The sequence below is a fragment of the Onychostruthus taczanowskii genome, unplaced genomic scaffold (assembly GCF_017590055.1).
Source record: "Onychostruthus taczanowskii isolate IOZ18803 unplaced genomic scaffold, ASM1759005v1 scaffold56, whole genome shotgun sequence".
Classification (NCBI taxonomy): domain Eukaryota; kingdom Metazoa; phylum Chordata; class Aves; order Passeriformes; family Passeridae; genus Onychostruthus; species Onychostruthus taczanowskii.
In genome coordinates, this window is record NW_024503235.1 from 795,030 (window position 1) to 804,493 (window position 9,464).

General features: G+C 49.5%; 1 protein-coding gene and 1 long non-coding RNA gene across 6 annotated transcripts in view; one reads left to right on the forward strand and one right to left on the reverse strand.

Annotated features, from left to right (window-relative positions):
- Positions 1-251: 251 nt before the first annotated feature.
- LOC121342801 overlaps positions 252-9,464 on the forward strand; it is a 21,376-nt gene continuing 12,163 nt past the window's right edge. Inside the window, exons 1-3 of one of the 5 annotated variants that reach the window (XR_005953604.1) lie at positions 252-486; positions 3,573-3,733; positions 8,925-9,452. This is a non-coding gene — a long non-coding RNA (uncharacterized LOC121342801). Of the gene's footprint in view, positions 487-3,572; positions 3,734-5,947; positions 6,207-6,500; positions 6,653-8,924; positions 9,453-9,464 lie in introns of those variants that run through there. The other 4 variants (XR_005953607.1, XR_005953606.1, XR_005953605.1 and 1 more) reach the window with 4 other exon arrangements.
- LOC121342800 (non-compact myelin associated protein) lies at positions 3,583-6,658 on the reverse strand. Its single transcript, XM_041417473.1, has 4 exons — positions 6,564-6,658; positions 4,366-4,460; positions 4,155-4,239; positions 3,583-3,724 (listed from the first exon to the last, which is right to left on the reverse strand). The coding sequence occupies exons 2-4, from the start codon at positions 4,448-4,450 to the stop codon at positions 3,583-3,585; spliced, it is 312 nt and encodes a 103-aa protein (XP_041273407.1). The 5' UTR covers positions 4,451-4,460; positions 6,564-6,658.

Consider the following 9,464-nt stretch of genomic DNA (forward strand, 5'->3'; position numbering starts at 1 on the left):
AGGGGGCGGGAGGGAGGGAAGGCGGGAGGGGCGCGAGGGCGTGGGCGGGGCCAGGCGCGCGCCGCGCAGCGTTTTGCCCCTGCAGCCTGTTGATTGGCGGAGGGTCGGCGCGCGCGCGGGAGCCGGGCCAATGAGAGAGCGCGGCCGCTCCGGAGTGCGCGGGTGTTAGTGAGTCGTGCTCTCGCGAGATGTTGGCCCCCGCGTCTATTGCCGATGGCGGTGTCTCGCGAGATCTCCGGTGCCCTCACGGACCGCCCGGCCCTGCCGCCATCGCTGAGGGAGCCGCGGCCGTGAGGGCACAGCCCCCTCAGCCCCGGTAGCGACCCCTCGGCAACGGCCCCTCGGCTCCTTCCCGGCGTCACAGACGTCCCTGGGCGCAAGGCAGGGCTCTGAAGAGGTCACAGAATCCCAGAGGAGTTGGGGTTGGAGGGACCTCTGGAGATCGTCCAGTTCAACCCCCTGCCCAGGCAGGGGCACCTGGAGCAGGTGGCACAGGGACACGTCCGGGTGGGTTTGGGATGTCCCCACAGAGGGAGGCTCCAGCCCTCCCTGGGCAGCTGTTCCAGGGCTCTGCCACCCTCGTGGAACGAAGTCCTCATGTTGAGGTGTAACTCGTTGTGTTTTGTTTTATTTTATGGCCATTGCTCCTCATCCTGTCACTGGGCACCATAGAACAGAGCCTGGCACCATCCTCTGACACCCTTGGGAATATTTAATGGGTTTATGGGATGCCTTCTCAGCCTTCCCTCCTCTAGAATAAGCAGGCCCAGCTCCTGCAGTCTCTCCTCATCAGGGAGATGCTCCAGACCCCAAATCATCTTTGTGGCCTCCAAGGAGCTCTCCAGCAGCTCCCTGCCTTTCTGGTCCTCAGGAGAAGTCATGAGCTCTCCACCCCATCCCACTCGGGCCAAACTGGAGTGACTGGTGTTGGTCACTGACCTGTGTGGCTCCTTCTGGGCTGAATTTTGGAAACATTTTTGAGAAATAAATTAGTTATGTGGCTCAGGAATAAAACCCAAGGGAAATTACCATATTTATCTGCTTAGACTTGTAATAATCTGGGTCTTGCACGGGCAAATTTGGGACAGTTTGACTCAGCTGCTCAACAGCCCTGGCGCTGTGGATGGGGAAGTTTAGTAAAGGTGGCAGCTGAAGCTGGAATTGCTTCATGTTTTTGTTGAGGAACAGGAGTTCGAACCCGTGGGAAGGCAGGAGGACACTAGGTGGAGCTCCGTGCTCTCTGCTGGGATTAGGAGGATGGAAATAAGGGGGGAAAGCTGAGTTTTGGGGTCAGGATTTACCCAGCAGTGAAAAACTAAACATTTTACCAAAGTATCTGGATCAGTGAAATTCCACCTGGAGGATCTGACCTGCTGAAGGTCCTGCAGAGCTTTCAGGAGGAAAAAACCAACCACTGAGTTTTGTAAGACAGGGCCAGCTGCAGGGGAGCACTCCCAAAATCTGTCTCTTTGCAAGTGGAACTTGGGGGCCAAATCAGGACAGGCTGGATCAGCCCTGAGGCAGCTGCTCTTACCAGGGCAGGGAGAGTGTGGGATTGTTCCTGGAAAGCACAAATCCACAGGAAATGCCCCAGAGCAGGGATTTTTGTTCCTTGAGGAGGTGGTTTTGCTGCCAGGAGGGGTTGTGGGGCCTCCCAGGAGGTGCCAATGTGATGCAGGTTTTAGTGGTATTTGAATTTTTCAGCTGGAGCAATGCTGGTGTGGTCCCAGCAGCCAATTCTGCTGCCAGCAATAGGAATTCTGTGAACCTGGAACTGCAGTAGCTCTGCTTATTCTGCTTGTGAACTCTGTTGGCTTGAAATGAAGCAAATGGAAAGTTAAAAAAAAAAAATAAATTTGCTATGAGTAAAAAACTTGCTATGATGTTTAAAAAAAACAACAGTAGGATGGGCTTATCTTCCCCAAAAATCTTGATTTTGATCCCATGGAACTGCTCAGAGAACATCCAGAGATAGAAACAGAAAATCAGTTTCTTTCTATTTTTTTGGAAAAAAAAAGAAATTAGATGTGCATCTGCTGTCCCTTCTGAATTATTAAATCAATCCTCCCTGCCACAAAAAATGAGGTACAGAACCAAGATGAGAGAAGTATTTACAAGGAGATTCAGAAACTTCACAAACAGCTGTCTCAATATTTGGTTTGGAATCCAAACCGTGCACCAGTTTCAGCCAAAAAAGAATATTGCAAACTAATTGAATTTAGTTTCTGCACAATAAAAATTACCAGTTAGTTAAACTGACCTGCTCAAGAGATCCAAGCTTATTGGAAAAAAATACAAAGTATAAAATCTCAGACAATCTGGCAGTCAGTGTGTGACAATGGTGCTCTGTTCCCACCCCGTGGGCTGAGAGTGTCCCTGGGAATTCCTTTGTGCCACTGCTGCTCACCCCCAGCCCTCACACTCACAAAACAACCTCGCTTTGGGTTGGTTTTGAGGATAAAAAATGGCTAAAAATAGTTGTGGTGCACCAGGGAACAAAGCCTTGCAGGGTGAGTGGCACACTGGGGCTGCTCAGAGCCTCCCTTGCTGTGTCCAAGCTGGTTTTTTTCTATTTCCATGCTTGTATTTTTCAGTTCAAGAGCTCAGATTTTGTGTAAGACAAAGCATTCTAACACATTCAGCCATGAACCTGAGCTGAGAGTGAAACCCCTCAGACAGCGAGTTCCTTCAGAAAGGGACACTTACAGAGTTTACAGAAGTAGTTTAAAAATACTTGAAAATAAGAAGTAACTTTTTTTCCCCCTCAACTTGTACATATGTGAGATTAGAAACATGAAATATGAATAAAGATAAATACAATTTTGATACCTCCTGTACTACCCATCAGGTATAAAAAAAAGCCACAAACCTCTTGAATGTGACTCAGGTCCAAACTGAGCTTGCGGCATGTCCAGACTTTTCCTCCAGTTCATCAGCAGAACAGAGAGGGTTCAGAGTCTCTGAGGAAGCAAAAGCTCCCCAAAACCTGGGCATCTTCTCTTCCTGGTTCATCCAGACCCAGAGGAGGCCTAAAGGGACACTTACAGAGTTTACAGAAGTAGTTTAAAAATACTTGAAAATAAGAAGTAACTTTTTCCCCCTCAACTTGTACATATGTGAGATTAGAAACATGAAATATGAATAAAGATAAATACAATTTTGATACCTCCTGTAGTACCCATCAGGTATAAAAAAAGCCACAAACCTCTTGAATGTAACTCAGGTCCAAACTGAGCTTGGGGCATGTCCAGACTTTTCCTCCAGTTCATCAGCAGAACAGAGAGGGTTCAGAGTCTCTGAGGAAGCAGAAGCTCCCCAAAACCTGGGCATCTTCTCTTCCTGGTTCATCCAGACCCAGAGGAGGCCTGGCTGCCATCCTGATGATTCCTACACCTCCACCTGTCATTTCAGTCACAGGAAAAGTGTCCAGACCTCTGGTTTTTCCTCCCAAATCAAGAAACCAGGATTTCTATCAGTTTACAGAAGGAAAAACATCTGCTTGCTGCTCCCAGTGCAGCTCTGCTGAGGAGTCCCAGCTCCATGGGATAACAATTCCATCTCTTCTCTGGCAGGAGTTCCTGGCTACCTGCTCTGCAGGTGGATGTCCACAGGGATGAAGGTCACCGAGGGCTGCTGGGCCAGGCTGTGGCTGCTGTGCCCCACAGGAGGTGGCACTGCCAGCTTGGAGGCTTTGGGTTGCAGCTCCCGCCGCACTCGCATGCGCCTGGCAAAGGTAAAAGGGCACTTGGCACCTGGGGTGGTCTCTCCTCTCCCAGGGGAAGTTTTGGGGAGGTTCCCACACAGCCCAGTCCTGCCAAGCCGGGATTTCATCCCAGAGATACCAAAAGTTCTCCCAGAGCATGTGAGCTCTGAGAATTGAGGAATCAAACTCGCCCTCTGGCAGCCTTGGTGCACACCCAGACCTTCCCTGCATCACCAGGAATCCCTAAAAAGAGCTCCCACCACAAAGCCTCCATCAAGGAGCTCTTTGTGCTTCCTAAGGTCCAACCACAGAGCACTGACAGGGAGATTCAGTGCACTGCAATCAGCACTTCAGTGCTTAATCTCCTGGAAATTTTCAGCAACAAGCCCTGAAATGCTCTGTTAGCTGAGAGCAGGGTCTTTGGTCCATCCTGTTTGACTTGGTCACGTACCTGTTGTATGTTTTCAGGATGAGCAGCACCACTGTGAAAATAATAATCACCCCCACCACAATGGCAGCAACTATTGCTCCAGAACCTGGGAGAGAAGCAGGAAGGGAAAAAAACCCCATATTTACAAAGTTGTCACTGTAGTGTTTGAAGTTTGATAAGTTCAAAGTCCTCTTAAAACCAAAAAAAGCCACCACCCCACTCCTTTCCTTACTTTGATAGAGATTTTGTTCTTGAGACTTTGTGGTCACATTCACTGAGAGCTGAGTGTTATTGGTCAGTGGTGTGGCCGTCGTCATCTTGAGTTGGCTGCAGAGGGGAAAAAGAGGAGTGAATTCCCAAAATCTTAACAAATTTCACAGTGCTAATGAGGCAACTGCCCACCAAAGGCTCAGAGCCTGCCAAGTGCAGGCTCACTGAACTGGGGTTCTTCATATTTTCATTGTGGTGGATTTTCAGCCCTGCTGAAGGAATGGAAATTGGAAGTTGGTATGATGGAAACTTTGGTACAATCTTGAGCAATTTGCCTAAAGTACCCCCTGGCCAGTGTTAATAGGATAAATGCCAAGTGCAGGCTCACTGAACTGGGGTTCTTCATATTTTCATTGTGGTGGAAACCTGGCCCTGCTGAAGGAATGGAAATTGGTTCATGGTATGATGGAAACTTTGGTACAATCTTGAGCAATTTGCCTAAAGTACCCCCTGGCCAGTGTTAATAGGATAAAATAAGATATAAACACAATAAGGTGTTTTAAATGCTTTGGGAATTTAGATTATCACCTCTGGTTGAGATTCAGATCACTGAGCAAATGAGTGTGAAGGATTCTGCAGAATTCAGCAACGTCTTGAGGGAAGGGGAAAAACTGACCACAGAAAGGTTTAAAAACTCCATTATAAAATAGAATTTAAAGGAGCTTCATTCATCTAACATGGAAAAGAAAAACCATTTAACCCTTCACTTGGAGCCCCAAAAGTGTCAGGACAAACACCTGAATGCCCCTGAACATTGCAACGTGGCTGAGGCAGGAGGCTGTGAGTTCAGCCCAGTGTCAGCTCAGGTCTGTTATTGGAAGGGGATGAGCTTCCAAGGGCACAGCTGAAAACATGCCTGTGTTTTGGTGGGTAAAACTGTGGATCTGGAAAGAGCAGCCGGGATGTTTGCTGGTTTTAAAAGGGTTTTCCAAGTGTCCCTGGAAACCCGAGCCATTAAAGGGCTCCTTCAGCCCGAGAAGGGTGTGAGCACCACTTCAAAGAGCCCTCTGGAACCAGCTCAGCTCCCAGTCCCAGAGCTGAGACACTCCAACTGCCCCTTGAAAAGTAAATTATCCTTCAGCACTTGATATGGAACTGAGTTTCCCACTTCAGATGCTGCTCAGCACAGCCAGGCAGGACTCTGGTGCTCCCCTGGGATATTGTGTGGCATGGTAGCTTTAATTGTACACAAGATAAACAATAGCCAGAAATAATTCAATGAAAATCAGTTGGTAATAAAAATTAATACCAATTAAAAACCTGCAAAGCTGGTCAGTGAGGAATGAGAGGGATCAGGAAGCAGCAGGAGGGGAAGTGGCTGGTGTCTGACTGGGATGCAGGATCAGAACTGCAAGGACCACTCTTCAAATACTCCAATCCTCTCAAGTTAAAAGTTTGGTTTTCTTCTTTTAATCTAAAAACCAAAATAACTTTGCCACAAGCCTGTAACTGGGTCATTCTCCTGTGAGTGAATGATTCCTTTGTTTAGCCAAGGCCAAGTTAATTCAGCAGCATGAGCATCAGCTGAATTATTTTGTGTTCAGACTCTCCCCAGCCCTATTGTCCAGCACAGGGCTCACACACACCTCAGAGGGACCTGAGAGGCACCAGAGCTCAGGGACAGCTGTTCCTGTCTCCTCACCCATCCTCCCATATGGAAAATGGTTTAACCAGTGGCAGCAGAGGCTCAAGAGACTCTTCATGAAGAGCTGATCAAGTGTTCTGACTGTGGGCATAATTCAGGAAAAGCCACATCCAGCTCTCACCTTGTGGCTCTTGACTCAGGCACTGCAAATGCCAGACCTACAGAAGCCTTTTTTTTCCTTCCTCTGGCTACCAAAATAAAAACTCCAAATAAATAAGGCTGAATATTTTAATATTAAACCATGAAATATTCATCCTTCCTACCTTTCCTCTGGGTCAAACCACCTTGGCAATGGGGAGCTGTTTGTGCATGAGTCACCCAGACCCAAAGAATTTTTATTGTCGTAGTGAAACCACCTGTTTACGAAAGGGATTAATTTATCCAGCAGGCTGCACCAATCTGAGGTGCAGTTTGAAAGCTGCAGCAGGTTGGGATTTCTCTGCTTTGTGTAGCAAGTCAAGAGCTGCAAGGTCTGTGTCTCCAGCCAGGGTGGAAGGTGCCAGTCCTGCTCTTACCTGGAGTCCCAGCTCCATTCCTGCCCCGTGAAATCAGCAGGTTACACCTGACCAAGCCTCTGCTCCAAGAAAGACCCAGCAAAGCCCAGCAAAATCCATGGGAACCTACTGATTTTCAGCCTGGACCCTACTCTATTAAAAAAAAAAACGTTTGGAAAATCAGTAGTGCTGGATAAAAGCCATTCAGCAGGGGAGAAGAAGTGGACTTTGATACAATAATCACAGGACATTCTTTGTCCATGACACAGGGCTGCACTTCCCCCTGTGCACACACACCTGCCTGTGCTCTCAGAGCCTCTCATTCACCCTCACTCTCCACACTGCTGGTTATTTTTGCATCCCCACGTTATGGAGCTGGAAATGTTTCCATAAAGTTCAGTTTTGGGCACGTTTCCATTTCAAACACCTTGGCAGATACAGGGGATAGGTTGTTCTGGCAAGTGGGAGCAGTGCCCCCTTTTGCAAAGCCTCCCTTCTGGACTGAGCTGAGGGGCCCTGCTGGGCTGGGTTTGTTTGTGAGGAGATGAGGCTCAGGGCTCACCTGTCAGCAGCACCTGGCAATGGCAGCACAGGGGCCACAGGGAACAGAGGGGATTGTTTGAGGGTTTTTCCAGGGTGGCTGGACTTGGAGAGGCAGCTCCCTGCCAGGGAAGGCAGGTGCTGGTTGGGAGGACACAGATGCAGTGCTTTCACCTGGGGAAAGGTGGGGTTTGCATGGAGCTGGGTTGTTCCAGCCCTCAGCTTCCCAGCACCCCGGGAACACCGCCAGGGATCGAGGCAAGCTGTGATTTCAGGGAGTAATAAAAACACAACGTCCTTCAGTGAGACCTGAACGTGCCTGGGTTTACCTTGTGAGGCTCCAAAGAGGGAGGAAGGAGGAATGAAAAGCCCAAGTTCAAAGTGGCCTGAGGCAAACAACCCTCCCTGTGTGAGCCTGAGTGTCCCCATGTCAGGGCAGCACCTTTACATAAGCATTTTCTCAGGTTCTGGCATGAGCTGCCCAGGTTGAGCTGCTGCTAAAACACATTAAAAGCAGTTCATTGCCTTGCCAAGACAGAGACAGTGGCACAAACTGCAGGCAGCTCTGGGCAGTAGCAGCAGCAACTAAAAACCCCTCAGTAATTTTACCTGCCTGGTTTAGATCATGAGAGGAACTAAAACCCCTCAGCTCCCACAGGTAGACAAGAAGTAACAACAGGACCCCCAAAAGGAACACCCTCATTTCTAAAGCCATGCCTGGAAATATAAACTTGGTAGATTTTTGTCACTGACTCGCTCAGGAGCAGTGTCTAAACCAGACTGTGAACTGCACATTGCCCAATTAGATTTTCTTTAAAGCCAGTAGTTAAAGGGTCTTCTAAAAAGGAGGGAGATGGGCTTTTTATGCAGGCAGCACAAGGGGGAATGGCTTCCCACTGCCAGAGGCAGGGTTAGATGGGATTTTGGGAAAAACTTTTTCCCTGTGAGGGTGATACAGCCTTGGCACAGGTGCCCAGAGCAGCTGTGGCTGCCCCTGGATCCCTGGCAGTGCCCAAGGCCAGGCTGGACACTGGGGCTTGGAGCTGCCTGGGGCTGTGGAAGGTGTCCCTGCCATGGCAGGGCTGGCACTGGGGCGGCTTTAAGGGTTTTTCAAACCAAACATATTCCGTGATTCTATATGTAAAGAATTCTGTACACGGTCCGAGGGATCCACACAGAAATGCAGCTCCTCTCACTGCACACAGCAGCACAGAGGCAGTCCCAGGATTTCTTGCCTATGCCAGCTGTTGAATCAGTGAGGCACCTTCCCTCTGCGGAGCCCTGAAGACACACGCAGCAGCTGACCCCTCACACTTGCAGCCTGTTCTCCACCAGAACCCCTTGGCAAACCCTCAGTGCCCCAGTGTGGCACCCACAGAGGGACAATAACTCTGTCAGACCCTGAAGTCACTGGTCTCTGCTCTGCCTTTGTCTCCTGGTTTGTAATCACTAAATCAACCCCTCCTGCCACCCAGCACAATGCATCTCATCAGTGAAAGCTGTTTACAAAAAGCTACGCTTCCTTTAGCAAGGACTTCCTGGGGCATTAAATGCATTAATTACCAGGAAAAACCAGAAATCACCGTTTAAACCTGTCAGCAGCTTCAGTGTGTTCCCAAATAATGCAAGCAGTGTAGTTTTGTTCTGTGCTGGAGACACTCAGTGAACTGTAACACAATGCTCTTAGCTTTTGAGTTCTTTTCCTGTTAAACATTACTCTGCCAGCTCTTTCCAGCACGCTGCTCAGCAGATAGGAGAAAAAAAGTATAGGAAAAAAAACCCCAAAAAAACAAAAAACCCAAAACCACAAACAAATAACCACCCACAAACCCATATTTATAGTGCCAGGGTTGAATAAGTCAGGACAAGAGATTCAGCGTCCCCAGCGATGAAAGGACACCGCCGGCGATGGAATGAGCTTTCAACAGCCGCGCCAGAGCAGCCCCAGTCCCGTCCCTTACGGCTCCCAATTAATGGAACAACTGCTCAAGCACCAGCTGAACAGAAAAAACGTGCGACGACATCTGCTCTCCATTTCTTTCTGGTTTGGCGGTACCCATAAAGAACTCGCGTTTCCCGTGGTACATCCACAGTGCCTCGCACACAAACCCGGAGCAACCGCGCTGCAACCGCGGCTGGGAACGGAAAGGAACAGAGCTTTGGGGCAGAAAGGAACAGAGCTTTGGGGCAGAAAGGTTACAATTATCCCCATTCAAGAGCGGTTCCTACACCCGACCCTCAGCCGGCGCTACTCACGGAGGATGCTGCGGGCTCGGGGCTCCGGCGCTGCCGCAGCGGCTCCCGGCTCCGTCCGCCCGCCGGGGCTGCGGGGCTGCCCCCGCCGCCGCTCCCGCCCCTTCCCCCGCCCGGAGCTGCCGAGCC

What these genes read in the sequence shown, in the direction of transcription:
- LOC121342800 (XM_041417473.1), bottom strand. Translation starts at nt 4,450, where the DNA reads ATGACGACGGCCACACCACTGACCAATAACACTCAGCTCTCAGTGAAT. An exon ending in AGAACAAAATCTCTATCAAA is followed by an intron (nt 4,240 to 4,365) that starts GTAAGGAAAGGA and finishes CTTCTCTCCCAG; the next exon opens with GTTCTGGAGCAATAGTTGCT. An exon ending in ATCCTGAAAACATACAACAG is followed by an intron (nt 3,725 to 4,154) that starts GTACGTGACCAA and finishes TACCTTTGCCAG; the next exon opens with GCGCATGCGAGTGCGGCGGG.